Here is a 27,392-nt window from a genome sequence, read left to right on the forward strand (position 1 = left end):
AACAACCTGTTTGTTTATTTCATTAAAATACTTTTTAATAACGTGTGTGTGTTTTTTAACCCTTTCAGACAATTGGATTAATAATGGATAGGTGTCATAATTGACTCCTCTCCATTCTTAATCTGGGTTAATGTCACCTTACAATAGCAAGGTGGCATTAACCCTTCATTACCCCATATCCCACCGCTACACGGGGAGTGGGAAGAGAGTGGCCAAGTGCCAGAATAGGCGCATCTTCCAGATGTGCCTTTTCTGGGGTGGCTGGGGGCAGATGTTTGTAGCCAGGGGGGGGCCAATAACCATGGACCCTCTCCTGGCTATTAATATCTGCCCTCAGTCACTGGCTTTACCACTCTGGCGGAGAAAATTGCGCGGGAGCCCACGCCAATTTTTTCCGCGATTTAACCCTTTATTTTAGCAGCTACAGCGCCCAAATTTTGCACATACACACTACTAACATTAGTAGTGTGGAATATGCAAAAAAAAAGGGGATATGAGATGGTTTACTGTATGTAAACCATGTCTCATATCCTGTCGGGTTTGGGAAGGAGAAGGAAAAAGCTTCACTAACACCGCTGCGTATTTCTCGCAAGTCACACTGCTGGTCCGTGTGGAATCCGTATTTTTCTCGCCCCCATAGACTTTCATTGGCATATTATTTGCGCAATACGCTGACAAACGCAGCATGCTGCGATTTTGTACGGCCTTAGAAAGCCGTATAATACGGATCCGTAATATACGGCTGATAGGACCAGACCCATTGAGAATAATTGTGCCGTTTGTTTGGCGAGTTTTATGGACGTATTTTCTGCGCTCTTACGTCCATAAAACTCGCTAGTGTGACGCCGGCCTTAGGGTATGAGCACACTTTGCAGATTTGCCTGTGGAATTTTCTGCGCCGATTCTTCCTCTCTTGGCAGAAAATGCAGTTGAAATTCCGTGCAGGTTTGATGCGTTTTTGTTGCGGATTTTCATGCTTTTTTTTCAAGTGGATTTCCAAGCTGAATAAAGATATATTAGTTAACAAAAAAAAAATGTGATGTAATTTTCTTGTCCAACCTTTTCTTTGATATACTCAATTGAAGACCATAATATCATTGCATACCATGTTCACATATGTTTACACACACAAAACAAATATAAGTGAATATTATGTATATGCGTCGCTAATGCAAGTCAATGGAGAAAAAACGCATCCTGCAAGCACTTTTGCAGGATGCGTTTTTTCTACAAAACGACGCATAGCGACATGCAGTGCACGACGCTAGTGTGAAAGTAGCCTTAACAGGCGGGCTGCCCAACACTATAGTATACAGCACACTGTGACAGACGCCCCAGAAAAACCAAACCAACAAAAAGAGGCCTGGCCACATCCAGCAAAAAAGATATGATATTAAGTGCAAAAAATAACAGTGTGCTGCATACTATACTGCTGGGCAGCCCGCCTATTAATAAAGGGGCGTCATTTAGGCCTCTTTCACATTTCCGTCGGTAAGGGGCTGTCGCAAACCGTCGGCCCAACGTACCAACGGACGTTGTGCAAAATTGTGCACAACGTGGGCAGCGGATGCAGTTTTCTGAAGCCCGGGGAGGAGGGGGCGGATCCGACTGATGAAAAAACGTTCCCTTGAAAAAAACACGACGCATCCATTGCACGACAGAAGCGACGTGTGGCTATCCGTCGCAATCCGTCATCAATAAAAGTCTATGGCAAAAAAACGCATCCTGCGGGCACATTTGCAGGATCCATTTTTTACCAAAACGACGGATTGCGAAGGATGGCAAAAAACGGAAGTGTGAAAGAGGCCTAATAGGCTGCATACCAGACACTGTGCATCACACTTACCTGTGTGACTGGTGTCCTATGTGAGCTATATCAATGCGCATTTTTTCTACTAGGCAGCCAACCCCTGCAATGTCTGGCTGGTGTGGGGGTGGCTGTCTTTATCAGTAGTTTGCACCTGTGCTGCCCCTAGCCTTTATCAGTGGAGGCCTGCTGCATCCTGCTAAATGTGCATTTGTCATCAGACAGGGTTTTGGGAAGGCTGTATCTCACGGTATGTTTTTTTTAAAAAGTTTTTTCCATGTTAGCTGTTTTTTGATATTAGTGGTAGGACTCGCAAGTAATGAGGACCCTTGACGTTGGGTTGCGAGCTTATCTATTTTGGCCAAAATATTAACCAATACCTCATTTAATGTATGTGTTTGTCATATGCATTGATTTTTTTTGCACTTTTTGCGTCGGAAAACTGCATCCGATGCCCACGTTGTGCACAATTTTGCACAACGTCCGTTGGTATGTCGGGCCGACGGTTTGCGACGGCCCCATACCGACGGAAATGTGAAAGAGGTCTAAATGACACCCCTGTATTAATAGGCGGGCTGCCCAGCACTATAATATGCAGCACACTGTTATTTTTTGCACTTTATATCATATCTTTTTTTGCGGGATGTGGCCAGGCCTCTTTTTGTTGGTTTGTTTTTTGGGGGGCGTCTGTCACAGTGTGCTGTATACTATAGTGCTAGGCAGCCCACCTGTTAATACAACCCCTTCATGACATGCACCGTACTAGTACAGCGCGTGTCATGTCTCCCCCTTTGATGTGGGCTCCGGCGCTGAGCCCACATCAAAGTTGCGACATGTCAGCTATTTTGTACAGCTGACATGTGCACAATAGCGGCAGTTGGAATCGCAATCCACCCATTGCTAATAACTAGTTAAATGCCGCTGTCAAACGCTGACAGCGGCATTTAACTACCGCTTCCGGCCATCGGGCCGGATATGCGCGCATCGCCGACCCCCGTCACATGATCAGGGGTCAGCGATGCGTTGGCATAACAACCAGAGGTCTCCTTGAGACCTCTATGGTTGTTGATGCCAGCTTGCTGTGAGCGCCACCCTGTGGTCGGCGCTCATAGCAATGCAGTAATTCTACTACATAGGAGCGATCTGAGGATTTTCTCCTATGTAGCAGAGCCGATCAGGCTATGCCAGCTTCTAGCCTCCCATGGAGGCTATTGAAGCATGGTAAAATGAAAAAAAAATGTTTTTAAACAAAAAAAATAAAAGTTTAAATCACCCCCCTTTCGCCCCATTCAAAATAAAACAATTAAAAAAAATAAAAAATACACATATTTGGTATTCAGAATTGCCCGATCTCTCAATAAAAAGAATAAAAAGGATTAACCTGATCGCTAAATGGTGTAGCGATAAAAAAAATTAAAAACTCCAGAATTACGTGTTTTTGGTCGCCGCGACATTGCGTTAAAATGCAATAACGGGCGATCAAAAGAACGTATCTGCACAAAAGTGGTATCATTAAAAACGTCAGCTCGGCACGCAAAAAATAAGCCCTCACCCAACCCCAGATCATGAAAAATGGAAACGCTACGGTATCGGAAAATTGCGCAATTTTTTTTTTTTTAGCAAAGTTTGGAATTTTTTTTCACCACTTAGATAAAAAATAGCCTAGACATGTTTGGTGTCTATGAACTTGTAATGACCTGGAGAATCACAATAGCAGTTCAGTTTTAGCATTTTGTGAACCCAGCAAAAAAGACAAACAAAAAACAAGTGTGGGATTGCACTTTTTTGCAATTTCCCGGTTTCTAATACAAGACATGATAAAACCAATGGAGACGTTCAAAGGTACAACTCATCCCGCAAAAAATAAGCCCTCACATGGCCATATTGACGAAATAATAAAAAAGTTATGGCTCTGGGAAGGAGGGGAGCGAAAAATGAAAAAAAAAAAAGGGCTGCGTCTTGAAGGGGTTAATAGGCTGCAAACCAGACACTGTGCATCACACTTACTTGTTTGACTGATGTCCTATGAGAGCTATATCAATGTGCATTATTTCTACTAGGCAGCCAACCCCTGCAATGTCTGGCTGGTTTGGGGGTGGCTGTCTTTATCAGTAGTTTGCACCAGCAGAGGGAAAGCCAGCGACTGGGGGCAGATGTTTATAGCCTGGGAAGGGGGTAATACACATGGATCTTCCCAGGCTATTAATATCAGCTCACAGCTGTATACTTAGCCTTTACTGGCTATTGAAATAGGGGAGCCCCCAAAAATAATGATCTGGGGTCCCCCTATAATTAATAACCAGCAAAGGCTATGCAGACAGCTGCTGGCTGATATTAATAGCCTAGGAAGTGGCGATGGATATTGGCCCCCCTGGCTAAAAACATCAGCTCTCAGCCGTCCCAGAAAAGGCATATCTCTAAGATAAGCCAATTCAAGGCACTTAGCCTAACTCTTCCCACTGTAGTGGTGGCAAGTGGGGTAATAGTTGAGGGGGTCAATAAGACACCTATCCATTACTAATCCTATGTGACTGTTCTTCATGGGAGATTGCCGTGGGACACTCGTTATTAAATGGACTACATCGGAACAGGGAGTATTTGTGTTTATTGGTTTATTTTATTTTTTTGCAGGAGATCGAAAGAGTCTGCGATTATCTGTTTGGTGAGTATGAATTTTTTTTTTTTACTATTGAACACAGTAGCCGGATGATGGGACTACCATCCCATCATTGGCTAATGTTGTCACTGTTATATGTGACAGCAGACATAGCCAGATGGGAGTAGAAGTCCCATCAGATGATGCCTGCCTACACACAGACACCCGCACATACACACAGACCTGCACACAGCCGCGCAAACACCCGCAGACCCCCACTTTTTACACTGCGGATTTGGTGCAATTCTGCGAGTCCAAAAACGCTGCGGATCCGCAACAAAATCTGCAATGTGTGCACACAGTCTTAACATTCTTAGTACCAGGGAGATAGGTGACAGAGAAATAAAACCTAGTGAAAAAGAGGGCCCAACAGGCCTGTTTAGTGTTCAAGCACTTAGCGGCGTCAACATACAGTAAATGTTTGTGAACAGTAAAGACACTCTATACCTAGCCCCCTCCAACCAAATCCTCCATTCCTCGAAAGGATGAAAGTAACCATCCTTCTGTGAAAGAACAGCATCCATCCCCACAGAAAAGGTGTCTACCTCAACCACAAAAGCCAATTCAACATTAGGTTGACTGAGGACAGGAGATTTAGGAAGTTTATCTTGAGAGCAGCAAAATCATCAACAGCCTCAGTACACCAAGAGGAATAGTCAGTACCCTTCTTGGTCTTATCAGTAAGAGGTTTGACTATGACTGAAAAGTTCTGAGCCGCTTCCCGACCACCCACGGTAGATGAACGTCGGCGCTTGCTCGGCTCGGCGCAGCACCAACATTTATAAATGGTGGGATGTCTAGCAGCGTTCAGGACTCCCAGGGTCCTGCAAGCGCTGCGATTTTGCTTGCTCAATTGATTTACCTATTTAAGGTATGAAGTGACACATTAGCGAACAGTGATAAAAAAAGCTTTATTAACATATAGTTTTAAAATTACAATTTTTTTGATAAAAAGACAGGATGATGTAAACAATGGACCTCCAAAGTACAAACAGGGGGTGACCCAAAGTTCCCAGTTGTAATATATAGTTATGAGTTAAATATACGTGTGACATATTGATATGCTATAATCAGTAACCCTATAGAGAAGACAGAGCTTCCATGAGGGAAATTGGCCACTAGATGGCAATGTAACAGGAAAAATACTTTCCTAGGTGAGACAGCCTCGAGAAAGAAAACAGAAAAAAGAAGAAATGAATCCAGGGCCAAAACTGGTGTTTTACCTGATGATAGATGAAGGTGGGTAAAGATGGACTGGGAAGGCAGGTCACCTCCTGTGCCCGACGAGCGCCGTTTCGCCTTTCGGCTTCTTCAAAAACAGGAGGGGCAATGCCACCTAGGAAAGTATTTTTCCTGTTACATTGCCATCTAGTGGCCAATTTCCCTCATGGCTTCATCACTATGTTTCTTCAATGCACAGCAATAAATGCTATCAGTGAATACCATTCTTCATATCACTTAAAATCTATTATTATCATCATCAGAGCCATTTCTTCTTTTTTCCTGGTGTGTGGGCAATTTTAAGTATGCGAACATATTACCATCTGCTTATTATTCAGGTATACCCTTGATTCAAATTGCTAGACCGTCATGTGGTATCTATAAAAGAGACGTTTTCTCGTCCATCCACATAGACAGCTCTGTCTTCTCTATAGGGTTACTGATTATAGCATATCAATACGTCACACGTATATTTAACTCATAACTATATATTACAACTGGGAACTTTGGGTCACCCCCTGTTTGTACTTTGGAGGTCCATTGTTTACATCATCCTGTCTTTTTATCAAAAAAATTAATATTAATAATTTTAAAACTATATGTTAATAAAGCTTTTTTTATCACTGTTCGCTAATGTGTCACTTCATACCTTAAATAGGTAAATCAATTGAGCATCTATAATCGAAGTGCTAATGCTTTGCCTACATTAAATCTTCTTTCTTTTTTCAGATTATGGGATTAATTTGCTGCGATTTTGGTGCAGAGAGGTAGCTCTGACAGGTGACATCATCGGGACCTGATTAGATCAGGTGCCAATGATGTTAACCCTTTGCTATCTTCTAGATGCCATGAACCCACGTGCATTTAGAAGATAGCAAAGGGAGACTACTGCTTTTCTCACCTCTCCAACACCCCCATGATGAGATCTGATCACATCACAGGGATCCCGCATTGTCACGGAAACCAGAAGTCGTGTGATGACCTCTGGGTCTGCCAGCTACAGTGGCCTGTTAGACTCAGTCAGCAGCTGAGTCTAACAAGCGATCTGATAGTGTAAGGCTGGTTTCACATTTGCGTTTAGCAGAGCTGCAAAGGGCTGCATACTTCCTCTGTTAAGCCCAGCCCACTACCGCACCTCTTCCATTCAGCTCCGTCTATGTCGGCATGCGTCCTGCATACCTATCTTTAACATTGGGTACGCAGGCCATGCGAATGTATGCAGATGCCTCTACATGCGTCGAATGCAACATGTTGCATTTTGTTGTGGCGACCGCACAGTGACCACATAACGTTACGAGGGAAGCCCAGCCATCCAGGGCCATCTGGTCAGAACTACAGCAGATCAGAAGCAGAGAAAGCATTAGAAAGAATTGGAGCTGCAAGAGAAGGTACAGCAGTAACAAAGGGAAGGTCGCTCACCATGTGGAAGATCATCAAAAGGGCTGATGCCCTCAGATCTGGTGCGAAACGGCTGAGGGAACTCCAAGCGCAGAGTCTAAACAGTGAGGACGATGCGGAACCGTATGATACGGTCTGTCCTGGGCAAGTGCTGTGTGACAAGAAGTAGAGTACAGGGGAAATGTGTAATGTGGAATCTGTTGTTGATACTGTTATGAAAATGGATTTGCTGCGAGAACATGAAAGCAAAATTTTGCCTTTGAAGTTTGAAACGGACTTTGTGTCTTTAAGGCTACTTTCACATTTCCGTCTTTTGCCAAACGCTGCAATGCGTCGTTCTGTTGAAAAAACGCATCCTGCAAAGTTGCCTGCAGGATGCGTTTTTTCCCCATAGACTTATATTACCGACGCATCACGATGTATGGACACAAGTTCCATACGTCGTGCACTGGATGTGTCGGTTTTTGGCGGACCGTTGTAGTTTTTTCGTATGTCGGGTACTGCAATTTTAAGTGCGCAGGCGTGGCCGGAACTCCACCACCTCCTCCCTGGGACTTTACTATGGGCAGCGGACACGTTGAAACACTGCGTCCGCTGCCCTGTTGCACAGAATTTTCACAACATCCATTGGTACGTCGCGTACCGACGGAAATGTGAAAGAAGCCTAAATGGAACAACAGCAGCAGTGGAACTTCAGTCAGCCCGAGGGAACCCCAATGGTACAGAAGGTGAAGTGCAAGGTGTTGCTGCAGTGGGGATACTATTTTCATGTGAAGGGAGATCAGGGCACGCTAACGCATATGCTCTCGGCCATGACTACGGCCCTGTCTCTGCCCCTCACATTAATATGATTACTGCACCACTAGATGAACTCATTGAGAGGTTTAGGTTGTAAAATGGGGTCACTTATGGTTTTTTTTGCTGTTCTGGCACCTCAGGAGCTCTGCCAATGTGACATGTCAAGTTTGTGAATCGCCTGAGGGTTAAACATACTCACTACTCCCCTAGATGAATTCCTTGAGAGGTATAGTTTACCAAAATGGGATCACCTGTGGGGGTTTCTGCTGTTTTGGCATGTCAGGGGCACATCAAATGTGGCATGGTACTCCCAACCCATGGCAGTCAAAATAGAAGTCATTCTTTTTCCAACCCTACCACGCGCCCACGCAGTCGTTTTTCAACAAATACCTACGTACTTTGGAAAAGTTGCACAACAAATTTTGGCATCCCTTTTCTCCTGTTACCATTCTGAAAATTCAAAAAATGGGGCTGAAACAACATTTTTGTTGGGAAAATGTGTTTTTTGATTTTCACGGCTCAACAGTATAAAATTCTTTGAAGCCCCTGAGGTTTCAAGGTGCTCACCACACTCCTAGATAAAGTCCTTAAGGGGTCTAGTTTCCAAAATGGGGTCATTTGTGGGGGGCTTCTACTGTTTAGTTACCTCAGGGGCTCTCCAAACACGACTTGGCATTGGCTATTGATTCAAGCCAATTTTGTATTCCAAAAGTCAAATCCTTTCCTTTCAAGCCCTGCCGTGCACCCAAACAATAGTTTTCCTCCATATATGTGGTATCGGCGTACTCAGGAGAAATTGCACAACAAATTTTATGCTGCATTTTCTTCTGTTACCCTTGTGAAAATGGAAAATATGGCAATAAAGAAACATTTTTGTGGGAAAAAGTGAAATGTTAATTTTTTCCTTCCACATTCCATTAATTCTTGTGAAGCACCTGAAGGGTTAATAAACTTCATGAATGTGGTTTTGAGCACCTTGAGGGGTGCCATTTTTAGAATGGTGTCACTTTGGGGTATTTTATGTTACATGGGCCCCTCAAAGTCACTTCAAATGTGACGTGGTCCCTAAAAATGGTTTTGCAAATTTTATGGAAAAATAAGAAATTGCTGATCAACTTTTAACCCTTATAACTTCGTAACAAAAAAAATTATGTTTCTAAAATTGTGCTGATGTAAAGTAGGCATGTGGGAAATGTTATCTATTAATGATTTTGTGTGACATAACTCTCTGGTTTAAGTGCTTAAAGATTAAGAATTTGAAAATTGTGACATTTTTCCGATATTTTCAGAAATAAACGCAAGTCCTGTTGAAAATTATTTACTACTATCATGAAGTACAACATGTCTTGGGAAAAAAAATCTCAGAATCAGTGGGATACGTTGAAGTGTTGCAGAGATATAACCTCAAAGTGACAGTGGTCAGAATTGTAAAAATTGGCCCGATCACGAAGGCAAAAACAGGCTGTGGCGTGAAAGGCTTAATGAACTTACGATAATAATTATCAAAACCTAAGATCCTCTGTAAAGCTTTAAGATTAGTTTGTTGTACCCAATCAACTACGGCCTGCACCTTAACGGAATACATCTGAAAACCTTTAGCAGAAACTATATTACTGAAAATCTGAATGTGCTGTACCTCAAATTGACACTTGACAAACAAATGATTGTCACAAAGAACCTGAAGTTACCTGTCGAACATGGTCCTGTTGTCCTTCATGACAACCTGAGTACAGGAGTAAATCATACCAAATCTACCCAAAGAAGAAAAAATCTAATTTATGAAGTTCTGAAATAATTCTGAAGTATTGGTCAAACCGAATGGCATCACCAAATTTTCAAAGTGATCATCGGGTGAATTGAAGGCAGTCTTCCACTCATCACCTTGGCGAACATGTATAAGGTTATATGACCCTCTCAGATCCAGTTTAGATGACCACGTGGCCCCCACTAGTTGATTAAACAGATCAGGAATAAGAGGTAATGGGAATGAATTATGTACAGTCATCTTATTAATCTCTCTAAAATCCAAATAAGGATGCAAATCTACACCTTTATTCTGAAAGAAAAATCCCACGGTGACTGGTGAGGTGGAAGGCCTTATGTGACCCTTGGTGAGATTCTTAGGAATATATGCTTTCAAAAGCATCTCATTTTGGAAGAGAGAAATTAAAAAGACAAAATTTACGCAATTTAGCCCTGGGAAAAATTCGATAGCACAACCTTATGACCTATAACTTCATATTCAGTCTCAGAAAAAAATTCCTCAAAATTCTTAATAAAATCTGGATCTCATAAATGCCAGGGATTTAGATCAACAACTGGAAAAACAAAGGTTTCCCCAAGACTTGACCTCGCAAGTCTCGCAATTGATGTTCACCAGGAGAATTTCACTGCGGTGAACTCGCCTCTGCACCATGCGACTTTCTCATGGTGCTAGCGGGCATCTCACCGAGGTCACTGCAGTTCAGCTCGGCTGGGAACACAGCCTCAGTGACGTCACCGCTAGTCACTGACGCTGCACTCGCAGCTGCTCATTCACCAGTGGCTCTCAGCCTGGATGGTCACATCTTGGCACCATTCAGGTTGAAAACTAATTATCCCCCAGACATGGATTATGGCATGGGACAGAACGACGGAGAGGTGAGGGATATTATTGTTTTATTATTTTTGGTTTATTACAGGAGATTGAGGGCTTTGGTGGAATTAGGCGAGGTCGTAAGTATGGTTTAATTGAGATTATTAAAGGAGTCTGGGTCATTTTTTTCAATTAAGGGACTTTATTCTTGGTGTCTGTTTTCTTACAATGTGACTATGGGGTTAGTAATGGGGGCGTCTTATTGACGTCTCTCCATTACTAACCTCGGGGCTTGATGTCACCAGACAATACGGATGTTGCATCAACCCCCTCAACTGTTCCCCCCTTGCCACCGCTACAGGACAAGTGGGAAGAGCGAGGCTAAGTGCCAGAATTAGCGCATCTTAGACATGCGCCTTTTCTGGGGCGGCTGAGAGCTGATGTTTTTAGCCTGGGGGAAGGCAGTATCCATGGCCCCTTCTTATGTTATTAATATCAGCCCCCAGCTGTCTGAATAGCTTTTGCTGGTTGTTAATTATAGGGGACCCTACGTCATTTTTTTAGGGTCCCCCTTTTTAATAGCCAGTAAAGGCTAATTATATAGCTGTGAGCTGATGTTAAGAGCCTGGGACGCTCCATTGGTATTACCTCCTTCCCAGGCTATAAATATCTGCCCCCAGCCATCAGCTTTCCCTCTGCTAGATCCGAAAATTACGCGGGAGCCCACGCCATTTTTTTCTGAAAAATAATCTTTTATTTATTAATTAATTACATATACAGTAAGCTGCACACACTGTACTAATTGTATTTGTCACTGATATCTGTATATCTACCTTTCTATTTGTATTTACTGTATGTAATCCATCTATTCTATCCTTCTTTAACACCAAAATATACTGGTCTATGCAGATATCTCCATAATCCTAATAAGACTAAGTGAAACATGAGAGGAAGAGGGGAAGGAAGCCCAAACGCTAGGGAAAGGGGGAGTGGAGACCCCTAGGCAGATCTAATAGCACCCTGCCTCCCTTACAGACCCTATATTGGTTCCACACTGAACCTAAGCCTTGTATTTCCCTAGAACTAAGCCCTGATGCTTCAGCAAGGCTGGAATTGGGCAGGTTATTCTTTGCGAAGGACATATGAATCAAGCCACATACAAGGTTATCCCTGAAAAACAATTGACTCCTTCCGCTCAGGAAATGTTCCCCAACTCTGAGGACTTTTTTTTCCAGCAGGACAATGAGCCATGCAACACAGCTAGGTCAATCAAGGTGTGGATGAAGGACCATCACATCAAATCCCTGTCATGGCCAGCCCAATCTCCAGATCTGAACCCCATTGAAAACCTCAGGAATGTAATCAAGAGGAAGATGGATACTTAGAAGCCATCAAACAAAGAAGAACTGCTTACAGGAGTGGCATAAGGTCACCCAAAAGCAGTGTGAAAGACTGGTGAAAAGCATGCCAAAACGCATGAAAGCTGTGGTTAAAAATCATGGTTATTCCACAAAATATTGATTTCTGAACTCTTCCTGAGTTAAAACAATAATATTGCTGTTTCTAAATGATTATGAATTTGTTTTCTTTGCATTATTTGAGGTCTGCAAGCAATGCATCTTTTTGTTATTTTGACCATTTCTGATTTTCAGAAAATAAATGCAAAATGTATTGCTTGGAACTTCGGAGACATGTCCGGCTTGGACTGGCCCACCGGAGAACCGGAGGATTCTCCGGTGGGCCCAGGCGCTGACATCTGCTGGCATACTGGCCAGCAGCTGGCTAGGGCCCCCACTGCTCCAGGGGCCCCCAGCCAGTGGCTATGGGGCCCCTGAGTCAAAGGGGCCCACCCTGTGCCAGTAGCAGCAGCTGGAGACAGGATCCTGTGGGCGTGGAGAGGCGTTAATACCATTTCTCTTTAATAGCGGGCAGCGTTAGCTGCAGCTAACACTGCCCGCATATAAAGCACCACACACACACACGCACACACAGCACCGCACACACACTCACGCAGGCACACAGAGCAGCTCACCTTCCAGCGGCCTACTTCCTGTCTGAGACAGCCCAGGTGGATGACGTCATCATCCAGCACGCTGTCTCAGACAGAAAGCTTCCAGCGAGGAGGAGGCTGCTGAGATGAGCTGCTGCTGCAGGGAGGTGAGTTGTGCTGTGTGCCTGCGTGTGTGTGTGCCTGCATGTGTGTGATGAGCTGCTGTGGTGAGCTATGTGTGTGTGGGGGGGTGAAGGACAATGATATTGGTGGGGGGAGACAATGATGGAGGTGATGGGCAATGATGGTGGGGGAGAAGATAACGATGGAGGTGATGGGCAATGATGGTGGTGGTGGGGAGGCAATGATGGAAGTCATGGGAAATTATGGTGGGGGAGACAATGATGAAGGTGATGGGCAATGATGGTGGGGGAGACAATGATGGAGGTGATGGGCAATGATGGTGAGGGAGGGAATGATGGAGGTGATGGGCAATGATGAAGGTGATGGGCAATGATGGAGGTGATGGGCAATGATGGAGGTGATGGGCAATGATGGAGGTGATGGGAGGCAATGATGGAGGGGAAGGCAATGATGGAGGTGATAGGCAATGATGGAGGTGATGGGCAATGATGGTGGTGGGAGGAGGCAATGATGGAGTTGATGGGCAATGATGGTGGTGGGGGAGGCAATGATGGAGGTGATGGGCAATGGTGGTGGTGGGAGGCAACGATGGAGGTGATGAAATGGGCAATGATGGAGGTGATGGGCAATAAGGGGAGGGGAGGCAATGATGGAAGTGATGGGCAATGATGGTGGGGGAGACAATGATGGAGGTGATGGGCAATGATGGTGAGGGAGAGAATGATGGAAGTGATGGGCAATAAGGGTGAGGGGAGGCAATGATGGAGGTGATGGGCAATGATGGAGGTGATAGGCAATGATGGTGTTGGGGGAAGGCAATGATGGAGGTGATAGGCAATGATGGTGGGGGAGGCAATGATGGAGGTGATAGGCAATGATTGTGGGGAGGCAATGATGGTGGTGGGGGAGGCAATGATGGAGGTGATAGGCAATGGTGGTGGTGGGAGGCAATGATGGAGGTGATGAAATGGGCAATGATGGTGGTGGGGGAGGCAATGATGGGGGTGATGGGCAATAATGGTGGTGGGGGAGGCAATGATGGAGGTGATAGGCAATGATGGTGGGGGAGGAGGCAATGATGCAGGTGGTGGAATGGGTGGTGATTGAGGTGGTGGGGGAGAATGATAGGGGTAGTGGGGGAGAAGGCAATGATGGAGGTGGTGATGGGGCGGAGAGGGGCTGCATTATACTTTGAGGGGGCTACATTATATTCTGTGGGGGGACTGCATTATTCTTAGGGGACTACATTATATTATAGGGGGCTACATCATACTATATGAGGGGGCTACAGTATACTCTATGGGCGGCTGCATTATATTCTGTGGTGGACTGCATTATACTATATGAGGGGGCTGCATTATATTCTATGAGAGGGGACTGTATTATATTTTATGAGGGGGCTACATTATATTCTGTGAGGGGGCTACCCCAACCCTTGCTACATAATTAAGACATGAACTACCTTATATTATACCCTGATATTAGTGCTTTTTACTGCACAATTGATGGTCTTATATCTATTTCTATGTAGCTACATAGTGGGCCCCAAGAATGATTTTCTCTGGTGGGCCCAGGGTGCTCCAGTTCGACGCTGAGAAATGTTGTCAGTTTATAGAATAAAAGAACAATTTACATTTTATTCAAAAATATACCTATAAAGAGAAATATCAGACAAACTGAAAATGTTGTAGTGGTCTTTTAATTTTTGCCAGAGCTGTATATACAGCGCTACAAAAACAATATAACAGCAATAAAATTGCCCACACAGAGACATACAGACAGAACTGCCCATCAGTGCAGTCTGATTAGTGCCCATAAATGCAGCCTTGCCAGTCAATATTCTTTCAGCCTCACCAGTGCCCATATTGGTGGAACTCTGCTTTTACCTCAGGCTCAGACTGGTGTGGTGTGAGAGTCCCCAATAGGCAGGTAAATGTCCCCAATATGCAGGTAAATGTCCCCAATAGGCAGCATAGTCCTCAATAGGCAGGTAAATGTCCCTAATAGGCAGTATAGGTCCCCAATAGGCAGCATAGATCCCAAAAGGCAGCATAGTCCCCAATAGGCAGGTAAAGGTCCCCAAAAGGCAGCATAGTCCCCAAAAGGCAGCATAGTCCCCAAAAGGCAGCATAGTCCCCAATAGGCAGGTACATGTCCCCAATAGGCAGGTAAATGTCCCCAATAGGTAGCATAGTCCCCAATAGGCAGCAGAATCCCCAATTGGCAGGTAAATGTCCCCAATAGGCAGCATAGTCCCCAATAGGCAGGTAAAAGTCCTCAATAGGCAGCATACTCCCCAATAGGCAGCATAGGCCGCATAGGTCCCCAATAGGCCGCATAGGTCCCCAATAGGCAGGTTAATGTCCCCAACAGGCATGATAGACCGGATACAGCGTTACTCACCTATGTACCCCGCTGCTCTGAAGAGGCGCCTGCTCAACTCCGTCTTCTTCTGGCACAGGCGGCGTGACGTGATCAGGTGGCGTGATGACAATCAAGTAACATCACTCCTTTCCCCATGCAGCCCCTTAACATGCAGCCTTATGTAACATCATCCCCTTTTCCACGCACCCCCAGCATAAAGCGCCATGCAAGTAATCATAACCCTTCTTCACACAGCCCTACACGCGTAGCATCTACCCTTTCCCACGCAGCCTCCCCAACAAGCAGTGCCATGTGAGTTACATCACCCCTTTCCCCACGCAACACCCCAGCATGCATCACGATGCTAGTTACGTCACCTCCTTCCCTATGCAGTCCAACAAGTAGTGATGGTCAGTCCGTTTCTTTTTGGTGATCCGGCTCTCATGGCTCCGCTCACCAAAGAGCTGGCTCTTTTTGTATCCTAAATGGATCCCTATTAAATATGTGTTGACAATAGGTGAACGCATATTTATGCTGACTGTAATGCGCCCAAACCCCTCCCAACTGCGGAAGAAACTCTGACCACTTGATAACAACCAATTAAATTAATGAGTGGATGGAGTTTTGTTCGAGCGGGAAGAGTTATGTCTGCCGAACAGTGAGATTTTACACCCAGTAAAAGCCATTCAGAGAATTTAGTGACTCTCACTGGGGTGCCGGCTCCCATCGTTCACAGCAGCGAGTCGGCTCTTTGTATCGGATCGTTCACGAATGACCCATCACTACCAACAAGAGTAACATCATCGTCTCCTTCCCTACGCAGCCCCTTGTGCAGATCACCCATTTGCCACATGTGTAATATCAGCTCTTTACCTATGCAGCCTCACGCGAGTAATATCACGCCTACTCCCGCACTCCACACCGCAGCATGCAGCCCATGAGGGTAACATCACCCCCTAACCACGCAGCTCTCCAGCAAGCAGCCCCACACAAGTAACATCTCAACCTTCCACATGCAGCCCCACACAAGTAACATCACAACCATCCACACACAGCCCCAAAAGAGTAACAATCCCCCCTTTCCCATGCAGCTCCCCAGCTTATAGCCTGTTGCGAATAACATCTCCCCTTTTCCCACGCAGCCCCATGCGCATAACTTCACCCTTCCCCACATATAATTTAACATCAGCCCCACACACAAAAACCCACACATAAAAAATCACCCCTTTCTCGGTTCAACACCCCCAAAGTGCAGCTCCATACAAGTAGCAGCATCTCCTTCCCTGTGCAACCTTTCAAAATGCAGCCTCCACGTAGGAACATCAGAACAAGCACTTATTTGACATGACATGTATAAAAAGAACATTGCTCCATTGTTCCGCACCTCAGTCCTCTCATTGATTAATCTCTTCATGTGATTAAACTCATCTCCAGCAGCCACAGCACAACCCTGCTTCTTGGTATCAGGTCTGCACTGGAGGAGGCCCCACCCCCATATCCACACATGGTCACATGGGCATGATGTCAACAGAGGTCCTTTAGCTGACTGGGATTTAGTCTCTACTGGAGGTCAGTAGAGATTCCCCATTACGCTTCCCCTCAGATGTTCACCTCCTCAGTAATAATTATCTTATTGTAATATTACATGGATCTTTATGAAGTTACATCGTCATCTTCTCCCTATTCAGGTCCCTACAATATCGGATCCTCTCAGTGGAGATCTTCTATATAAGAGAATTCTCCTGAGTGACCCTACAAGGATGGCTAGGGACAGGGACAAGATGGCAGAGAGGATATTACACCTCACCCTAGAGATCCTCTTCCGGCTTACTGGAGAGGTGAGAGATTCTGATGGCGTCACATTACATCATTCTTATCTATGGGAATAACAGATGGACAGAACTGGAGAGGTGAGGACTCTGGGAATGTCTGTAGTGAGATTTATTAATGTGTCTCTCCATAACCAGGATTACACAGTAGTGAAGAAGACCTCTAGTGAGCGCTGTAAGGCCCCTGTGTCTGAGGGATGGGGGAGACCCCCGAGCCCAATCATAGAGCCTCCACCTCACCCCCTGATACATGAGGACATCAATGACCAGAAGATCCTAGAACTCACCTACAAGATGATTGAGCTGCTGACTGGAGAGGTGACACTGCTGGGAATGCTGGGACATTATACAGTAACGCTATGGAGGGATGGGGGGATGACGGTATCATTGTATGTGTCAGGTTCCTATAAGGTGTCAGGACGTCACCGTCTATTTTTCCATGGAGGAGTGGGAGTATTTAGAAGGACACAAAGATCTGTACAAGGACGTCATGATGGAGGTTCACCAGCCCCTCACATCACCAGGTAATAGACAGGACTAAATACACACGGTCTGTAATTATCTGTATGTAAAGAATGAATTCAGTCCCTGTATGTGTTTCCTCCAGTTATATCCAGTAAGAGGACAACACCAGAGAGATGTCCCCGTCCTCTTCTTCCACAGGACTGTAAACAAGAAGATCCCAATGTTCCTCAGGAGCATCAGGTAGATGGAGAGAATGAGTCCTGAGATCTCCCCTATGCTATGTAAAAGGCTGTGAAAGTCTTGTGCTCAGTCTTGTTTTATCCACCAGTAAATTTCATACTTGTGTAACGAGAACGATGAAGATGACCGGATTTGAGCAAGAGGTGTAGCTAGTGTTTTGGTTCAAGAGGGGCGAAACTTCTGAGTCAGCCCCTAACCAGGTAACCCTGGTAACAACTATAGTGCCGCACCCTAATAGTAGATGTAGGAGAACCCCAGCAGTTGATACCACTGTAACTAATAAAAATCTCTATACAAAGACCAATACTGATATTATCCCCATATAGTGGTAGATACAAGTCCTGTAGAACATATAGGAGATTGCAGTACAGTTATAAATAGTAATTTACAGGTGAAATCACCAAAGCAAACATTCAGATGATCCGCACTGCTGCAGCAGCTGTGTTCACACACTAAATTGTGGTGTTAGAAACGCAGTAAGCATCCGTGCCCGGGCTCTCGGGTGCCAACCCAATCAAGAGAACAAAGCATATGTCTGTGTAAATAGAAGAATGTACCGGTAGAAGCGCATTTGCGCAAAACGACTGTTGTCCTTCACACTCCACATGGGACTCTCCTGCCTCGGATGTTTTAAATTGCCTCCATAAAGTGGATTTTAGGGACGGTGAGTGCCACTCTCATTCTTCTATTTACACGGACAGTAACTTACAGGTGACTTCCTTCTGATGGAGTCATTCACTTTTCCCATCTTTTCCATCTGGCCCAGACCAACATGACAACTTCTCCAGCTACATTTGACTTCTACTTTTCCATCCCCATCCCCAGCTATCCCCAACCTGCATAAACTCCTTATCCTGCTAATACCCCAATACTGAGCCGTTGCTGTCGTATGTATCCCTATTACTGCACCTACTGTGTGCCCTCTAAATGGTAAAAGAAACCTCTAGAATATATTAATGCCCTGTGCAAGTACCCTAGAAAACAGTGCCCACATTTTCCCCACCTAGAAAGTAATAATGCCCTCTGTGTACCCCTTTGACAGTCGCAATAACCAGAGTGCCCCTATAACAATAGGTTCCCACTTAACATTTAATAATGTTCCGAGTCTAATCTCCTATAGTGCCCCTCTACATACTGTAGTATGGTGCTCCACTATACACAGTATAATTGTCATGTCGGACGCTGTTCATACTAGGGCGCTCGACAGACAGCGGTAATTCCGCTTTTGTCCACTATGCGCTCAGTGGCGTCGGCTAGATTTTGTCTAGCTGGTCCGGGGTTAATTTAGCTGGTGCTCGGATTGGAAGCTGGGTCACGCCCACTGCCTTTAAATTGTTCTTCTGAACATTGGGCGTCGCCGATTATAGCTTCTGTCTTGTGCTTGGTTATCTCGGTCTGGAGTGGTGGTCTAGGAAAAGGAGTATCGTATCTGGTGGTGTATATTTCCCTTTGTCATATTTTCCTCCTTCCTATATTTGTATTTGTTTTGCCCTGTGCACTTATTGTGTATTCCTGAGTAACTGCGGCGTGGTGTATATTTTCTGTTATCCTTGTCTGTGCTAACTGTGGGTATTGGTTAGTGGTCTCTTCACTGGGTGGTGGGTAGAGGTTTCAGCCTAGGGTTGAAACAGGAGACAGGGTGAGGGTGGAGGCCCAGACATGCACACCATCAGTGTAAACTCTGGGAGAGGGTCAGTCAGGGTTTCCCAGAGTTGAGGGAAATCGCAGGGGCCTGGGTTATTAGCTCTTGTCTACCTAGGCTTCCCGTGACAATAATGCCCCCACACAGTATACTGACCCCTTAGTAGCTCCCAAACTGTTTGATGGCTCCAACACTGTATGATGGCCCCCACGCTGTACAAAGGGCCCACATTAGCTCCCACACTGTATGATGGCTCCCTCATTGTACATTGTATGATGGTCCCCTATATAGCCTCCATATAGTATAGTGCACTCCTCATAGGCCTCTATATAGTATAATGCACTACCCATAGGCCTGCATATAGTGTAATGCACTGCTCATAGGCCTCCAAATAGTATAATTCACTTCCCATAGGCCTCCATATAGTATACTGCACTCCTGATAGGCCTCCAAATAGCACCATGCACTCCCCATAGGACTCCAAATAGTATAATGCACTCTGCATAGGCCTCTCTATAGTACAGTGCACTACCCATAAGCCTCTATATAGTATAATGCACTCTGCATAGGCCTCTTGTCACACACAGTGAAGGGAGACTAAGTGCAACACGAAGGGATAAGGGAAAGGGAACCCAACACTAGGGAATGGGGGGAGTGGAGACCCCTAGGCTGTTCTAACGTCACCCTGTCTGCCCAATCTTCCCAAAATAAGTTCCGCACCTATCGCCAAGCAGGATACCTAATCCCTGCCTGACTCTGGCGATAAGCCCTGCATAGGGAAGGACAGTATGAGGTCTAGTAAATCCCCACTATCACTAAAGACAGATGGGATACACAAACAAGGGGTATACTTAGCGTGAGTAGTCTCAGACAGAAACATGGATGTCCTCCAAACACCAGAGAGGAAGATAGCCGACTGCTATAGTTCAAAGCTGCAACAGGGAACTCGAAATAGAAATATCCAGGTGTTCCAACTAGAGCAGGAAAAGATTGTTATTGGGTCCTAAAGTCAGAAGAACTAGGAAGAAGTCTGCAAAGCAAACCGCTGAGAAATTCTGCAGCTAGACGCAGTGCGACTGTCTGCAGCCTCTGACACACCCGTGACACCTCTATACAGTATAATACACTCCCATAGGCCTACCCATAGTCCTCTATGCAGTATAATGCACTTCCCATAGGCCTCTATATAGTATAAAGCATTCCCCATAGTTCTCCATACAGTGTAATGCACTCTCCATAAAAAAAAATACAATACTCACCAGTTACCTCATTCCCTCGCTGATCCGAGCGCCTGCTCATTTCAGCACAGCGGGCGCTATGTACTGACGTCATCACTAGGGTTGAGCGAAACGGATCGGACATTTTCAAAAGTCGCCGACTTTCAGCAAAGTCGGGTTTCATGAAACCCGACCCGACCCCACTGTGGGATCGGCCATGCGGTCGGCGATCTTCGCGCCAAAGTCGCGTTTCATATGACGCTTTCCCCGCCATTTTTTCAGCCAATGAAGGAGTGTGAGCAGCGTGATGACATAGGTTCCGGCTTACTTTGTGCGGCGTCACAGGGGGTAAAACCGCCATCTTAACGTTTGGGATATAGCGATTTGCACAGTGAAACACAAACTTTGCAGGGACGGAGGAGAGAGAGAGAGAGAGAAAATATAAATCCCCATTGACTTGCATTGGGTTTCGTGTTTCGGTCGGCCCCCCGACTTTTCACAATAATCGGCCGATTTCACACGATCCGACTTTTGAGACAGTCGGGTTTCACGAAACCCGACTCGATCCTAAAAAAGCAAAAGTCGCTCAACCCTAGTCATCACAATCGCTGTCAGTTTCTGCATCATTGATGTCAGACATAGAGGGGGAATGATGGGAGAGTGAATGTGTCGCTCCTTGTCTCAACATTGCTTTCAACTGTATTGGTATCCAGCCGATACAGTTAAACTTGCGATGACTTCCTGCTCAACGGCCCCGATCGAGTCTCCCTGCTCTACCGCAGAGTGTAACTGTATGGTCGTGCTGTGCACGATGATAAAGTGACAGTATCGTAGCTCCCGATGGGCCCCTCAGAGCACGGGGTCGGAGGCAACCGCCCCCTCTGCCCCCCGGTAGATACGCTGCAGATTAGAGCTGATTGTTTTTCTCTGTCTGTGACTTTTACAATCTTTATTTCAGGGTACAGATCTGCCCCATATTAATACTACAGAGACATATATGAGGGGTGATGAGCGGTATAAAGAGGAGATTCCTACAGATAACCGCACAGGTGAGTAGTGACCACTAAATGCAGAGAAGTATATGGCTTGTAGAATTACATGTTGAATTTTGTAGAATGTTCACACAGAGGTTTTTTTTTTTTTTTTTTTTAAAGAAGCACTCACATTAATTTTTTTAAATGTAGTGTGAGTGTATTAATATACTCACATATTGTTGCTTTCTCCACTGTCCAGCACCGCTCTCCTCCTTGAGGTCACTGCTCTGTAGACTGTCCGGGCGACGCTGCATTCTGCATGACCCAGAAGTGACTTATATAGTGGAAGCCTATGGAGTATCAGTACAAGGCTTCATAGGCTTTCATTGTAAAGAGATTTCCGGCTCACACATAGGGCGTAAAATGAGCTAACGAGTCGCAATTGCCGTGAGGTCGCTGAGAAGAGGAGCAGAACTGCTGAGGACACCAGTGAAAGCAGCTGTAGGTTAGTATATTTATTACACTCACACTACATTACATGTACTTACTCAGACAATTAATGAATAAACATTGTGATTAAAAAAAAGTGTAAAAAAAGCGATGGTTTTGTTTTGTTTTTTGATTAACTCAATTTAGCTGCAAACTTTAAATGGCCAAAATTTAGATGGTTCTTTTTTTTATTTTCACACAGGTTAACCTCCATACATTCTGTTCTAGCCATATGAGCATGTGATTTCTGCAGCCAATCTCTGGTCACATGAGAGATGCATTAGTCATCGCTGCCCTCAGTGATTGAAGCAGTTACATGGTTGGCTGGAAGAGAAAGCATGTAGATTAACGGGCCACCTGGGCAACATAGGATGAGGAGCTTCAGATCAACTGTTTGCAAATTACTAAAAATAATATCTCCCACAAAATCCCTTATCAACTTTATGATTGATTATTTTTTTATTTCCTGCGCTTCCATTTTTTTTTAATCTTCCAAGAGCCATGCCTTCTTTTTTCCCACTTGTTTTTTTGGGGGTTACCAGTGGTAGTTTTGAATATCAACATTAATTTTACTATAACAATAATGTCATGGGGTTACCGCGACTTGTGGAGCCAAAAGACCGCAGTATCTGATTGCTCCTACTCCGACACTGAGAAGAAGCACTTTTCTTTCATTTTAATGGTGTTCATTCCTTCTGGCAGAACAGGAATTTCTGTGCTCGCAGCTGAGCTCGGTTAGGCACTGCTTTCCCCTTTATAATTTGGGCTCTGATACAAATCCTTGTCAGAGCTAGCATTTGCTACTGTGCACTGTAGTACACCAACCTGAAAAACAAGGCAACACAAACAAGGGTTAACAGAAAACTCCAGGCATACAAATTATTCACTCATGTATAACAGAGGAATGCACTGTATGTGGAGGTAGGGGAATAAAATAGAGAAGGATAGGGAATTACAACATATTCAAACCAAGGTTGTTGGGGAAGAAAAACCCCTTATTTATCACGACTGTTTACAATATTTGTATAATGTAATGATATATAATACGTTTACCTAATTTGTATAGGTGCACCTTTATTAGCACACACACTATGAGAGTTGGTAGTTTCTCAATGATCTTCCCAAAGATGGCCGCCACCGTGGTCTCCTTAAACATGGCCGCCGGCAGTGCGCATGCCCGCTGTGGTCCGGATCGCTCGTTCTGGCCGCTCCAGCCGCCATAAGCTGGGCGTGTATGTCACCTGACGTCACATGGTGTTATTCCACCTACATGCACGCCCAGCTGCGGCTGGTTCGGCGATGACGCGCACCGGACACCACCGCGCATGCGCCGTTTGTCCGGCGACACTTCCGGTTTTGCCACTATTTAAACATCATGGGACAGGCTGTAAACTGAACCCTGTTGAAAAAGCCATCTGGCGAAACGTGCGTTCGGGGGCAGTGAGAAGGAGGGGGCACTCTCTATGACTACTAACATGGGTAAGCCGTTATGATGTTTCACCTGATGTGCACTGGCTACAAATGTGGGATACCGTTGGGACCCTTTGTTTAACAATAGGTGTTTGTCTGGCGTACTCATATGAGATGGGAAATTATTACTAGTGCCTCTTTTTACTCATTTTTTCCGTTATGCTTCCTCCCTACTGTTTTTCTCCTGTTTTGCAGAGTGTTTACAGTACACTCTTGCATCTATTTTGTTTGATTTATGGTATTGTTGTTCTATATGTTTGAGTGTAATAAATAAACTATTGTCTATACTTTTTATACATAACTATGTATGTGTGGACTTTTTTGCTCTATTTTTCTGGTTTTATCTCTGTTTGGAGCAGTCCTGGTGATTCCAGTGATTGGATGCCCTGGGGGTGTCCTGGGAGAGCTGAGCCATTTCGCTCTCATTCACAGTGTATTTCAGTGCTTTATGATTACGTAATTAATTATATTCAAACCAAGCAACAGTCACTGATAACTCCTCCAACTCTCCTTCTCATATGAACTCCTCTCCCTCTGGAAGCCATGCAGCAAATTCTAGCTCTGACGAGGATTTGTATCAGAGCCCAGATTATAAAGGGGAAATGAGTGGCTAAGCGAGCTCGTCTGCGAGCACAGAGATTTCCAACATGGCCCATGTTCTGCCAGAAGGAATAAAATAAAGGAGCAGTGCTTCTTCACAGCGCCAGAGTATGAGCAATCAGACTCTGTGGTCTTCTGGCTCCACACTCCCACGGGGTAAACCTGTGACAGAAACATCAGTTTTTCTGAGATAAAAATGACCTGACAACTTGATATTTTTAGGGTTAGTACAATCACAATGATACCAAACATACCGTACTTTTTTTTTTTTTTGGTGTGTGGAGAAATAAAAAAGTTTTTTTTCTTATTTTATTTGGCTTGTTGCCATCTTTTTCTGAGAACCATAACTTTTTTTTTCATCTATGAACCTGTGTGAGGGCCTATTTTTTTTTCTAAGGCAATCTGACATTTTTACTAATTCCTTTTTTGGGTAAATGAAACATTTTTATCAATTTTTGTTGAAAATTTGCAGAGATTTGCGGCAACCAAAGGAAAAAAAAAATCAAATATTGTATTACCTCTTTTTTCTACTTACAGCATTTACAATATGGGTTAATTACTTTAATATGTTGATGGATCAGACATTTACAGATATGGTGATGCTAAATATGCTTATTTTTTATTTCTCCATTAAAAATGGGCAAAAAGGGGGCGATTTTTACTTTTGTATGTTTTTGTTACATATTTTTAATAACTTTTTATATTTTTTAGTCCTATTAGTTGACTTGAACCTTCAAGCATTTGATCTCTTATTCTATGTACTGCAATATAATTGTGTTGCAGTATATAGATGCTCTCGTATGAAGCCCAGTGACAGGAAAGAACATAGGAGATCAAAGTTGGCAGCTTTGGTTGTCATCAGCAGGCCCTGACTCCCATGAAAAACCCATTGGCCACTGTAATTGCGTTGTGGGGGTGTCAATAGAAGTTGTCACATACGAGGGGAGTTCATTAACGATTTCCCCTGACCCACTTCTTGTGGAATGAGAGCAATTAAACACAGTTATTAGTCCTTCTCTACATGGGTGCCACTTAGGGACACACATTTCTCCCATCTCTTTAAGCAACACTTCGCTTGTAGAAGTCTACAGGTTGCTCCAAAAGCCACGTTGTGACTTCGGAAATCAAAGTCTCATCATCTGGAAAATGCTTGCCCTTCAAAAACAACTTCATTGTTGGAAAGAGGTGGAAGTCCGATGGTGCGAGGTCGGGTGAATAAGGGAGATGCAGTTGAATTTCAAAGCCATGGGAGCATGCTTCCATTTGGGCAACATATGAGTTGTGAACAGGTGCATTGTCTTGCAGAAGGCGGACAACTTTGGTGAGCATGCCACTTCTTTTGGTTTTTATGACCTCCCGCAATATTCGCAGCAGTGAAGCATAGTATGCCCCAGTGATCATGTTACCTTTTGCTAGGAAATCCATCAATACTACTCCGTGCTGGTCCCAAAATACTGTGAGCATGACCTTGCATGCCGAGGGTTGGGCACGTGTCTTCCTTTGAGGCGGTGAGTCATGATGCTTCAATTGCATCGACTGGATCGTAGCTTTCATCCTGTGTGATCAGTCTGTTGAAAAAGTCCTCCTGGTTTCCATGGCACATTGTCAATAGAGCCTGAGAGCATTCGACTCGTTCCTGCCTCTGGAAAGGTTTGAGCAGCCGTGGAATCCAGCGAGCCCATAACTAATGCATGTGAAGATGGTCTTGAAAGATTTTTTCCATGGACCCCACACTATTCTTGACATTTTGGGCTAGGTGGCGATTGGTTACGCGGCGATTTTCCAAAATGGCTGCCTCCACTTGCAGAATGGTGCATTCATCAATAGCAGAGTGTGGTCGCCCTGGAATTGGAGCTGTTTGCACCAAAGTCCGACTACATTTGAATTGACGATACCAGTTCTTGACTGCATCATATGATGGGGAATCATCACCATAAAACCTCTTTCATCTCATCGGACGTCTCCTTTGGTGTGCGGCCTTTCAATTAAAGGAACTTGATAACTGATTTGTATTCCACTGGGTCAATTATCAAACCTCACACCACTTCAGTACCTGTAAAAGCAAGACCGCTCTCGGTTCTGAGTTGCAAATTGGCACGTAACCTATAGAGACATATTATTACACATGTGCAGTTTCAGCGTCCTGTGATAAATAGAAGTAGGTCAGGGGAAATCTTTAATGAATGCCCCTCGTGTGAGCATGTAGCTTTCACGTGAGGAAAGAGATGGACACCACCTAATAGCACTGACTTAGAGGGCCCTTTATGAGTCTCTTCTGAATGCAAAACTGGAAACGATTGATGATAGTGACAGTGAAACAGGAGCTTACTAAAAAGTGAACATTCTAAAACGCACAACCCTGCTGTCATGTTCCCAATGGCAGGGAATTAAACACATAACACGGGCAAAAACAGGACGAGCTCTAGGGTGATGGAACCTGAGCTGACCGCGATCCTGAACCTCAACACTCAACTAACAGCAGCCGGGGAACGTTCCTGGGGGGACTCTAGACGTCTCGCGCCAGCCGGAGATCTAGCTACCCCTATCAGAAGAATCACAGACCTATCTTGCCTCCAGAGAAATATTCCCACAGAAATAGCAGCCCCCCACATATAATGACGGTGAAATGAGAGGAAGGCACAAATGTAGTTATGAAAACAGATTCAGCAAAATGAGGCCCGCTTAAGCTAGATAGCAGAGGATACAAAAGGTGAACTGCGCGGTCAGCTTAAAACCCTTCAAAATACCATCCTGAAATTACTTGAACTCATGTGCCAACTCATGGTACATGAGTGGTAATTTCAGCCCACTAGAGCAACCAGCAGCAGAGAATTACATATCTGCAAGCTGGACTAAAAACATGAAAGCTAACATGAAACAGGGAAATCCAGACTTAGCTTGTCTTGAAGGCCTAGGAGCAGGTAGCAAAGGTAACAGAGACACACTGATACATTGATAGCCGGCAAGGGAATGACAGGAAAGCCAGGTTAAATAGGAAACACCCAGCCTCTGATGGACAGGTGGAAACCAGAGACCGCAACCCACCAAAGTCACCCAGTACCAGCTGTAACCACCAGAGGGAGCCCAAAAACAGAATCCACAACAGTACCCCCCCCTTGAGGAGGGGTCACCGAACCCTCACGAGAACCCCCAGGGCGATCAGGATGAGCTCTATGGAAGGCGCGGACCAAATCAGTCGCATGAACATCAGAGGCGACCACCCAGGAATTATCCTCCTGACCATAACCCTTCCACTTAACCAAATACTGGAGTTTACGTCTGGAAACACGAGAATCCAAGATCTTCTCAACAACATACTCCAATTCTCCCTCCACCAGCACCGGAGCAGGAGGCTCAACCGAAGGAACAACGGGCACCTCATACCTCCGCAATAACGACCGATGGAACACATTATGAATAGCAAACGATGCTGGGAGATCCAAACGAAAAGATACAGGGTTAAGAATCTCCAAGATCTTATAAGGACCGATGAACCGAGGCTTGAACTTAGGA

General features: G+C 44.8%; 1 protein-coding gene across 2 annotated transcripts in view; it reads left to right on the plus strand.

Moving 5' to 3' along the window:
- Positions 1-1,923: 1,923 nt before the first annotated feature.
- Positions 1,924-27,392, plus strand: part of LOC143767268 (uncharacterized) — a 31,537-nt gene continuing 6,068 nt past the window's right edge. Inside the window, exons 1-6 of one of the 2 annotated variants that reach the window (XM_077255473.1) lie at positions 1,924-2,057; positions 16,642-16,791; positions 16,921-17,100; positions 17,183-17,306; positions 17,390-17,487; positions 21,305-21,395. In XM_077255473.1, the coding sequence (XP_077111588.1) occupies positions 16,714-16,791; positions 16,921-17,100; positions 17,183-17,306; positions 17,390-17,487; positions 21,305-21,395 (571 nt within the window). In that variant the 5' untranslated portion in view covers positions 1,924-2,057; positions 16,642-16,713. Of the gene's footprint in view, positions 2,058-16,387; positions 16,523-16,641; positions 16,792-16,920; positions 17,101-17,182; positions 17,307-17,389; positions 17,488-21,304; positions 21,396-27,392 lie in introns of those variants that run through there. The other variant, XM_077255474.1, reaches the window with a different exon arrangement.

Source organism: Ranitomeya variabilis, chromosome 4 (genome assembly GCF_051348905.1).
Source record: "Ranitomeya variabilis isolate aRanVar5 chromosome 4, aRanVar5.hap1, whole genome shotgun sequence".
In the NCBI taxonomy this organism is placed as follows: Eukaryota; Metazoa; Chordata; class Amphibia; order Anura; family Dendrobatidae; genus Ranitomeya; species Ranitomeya variabilis.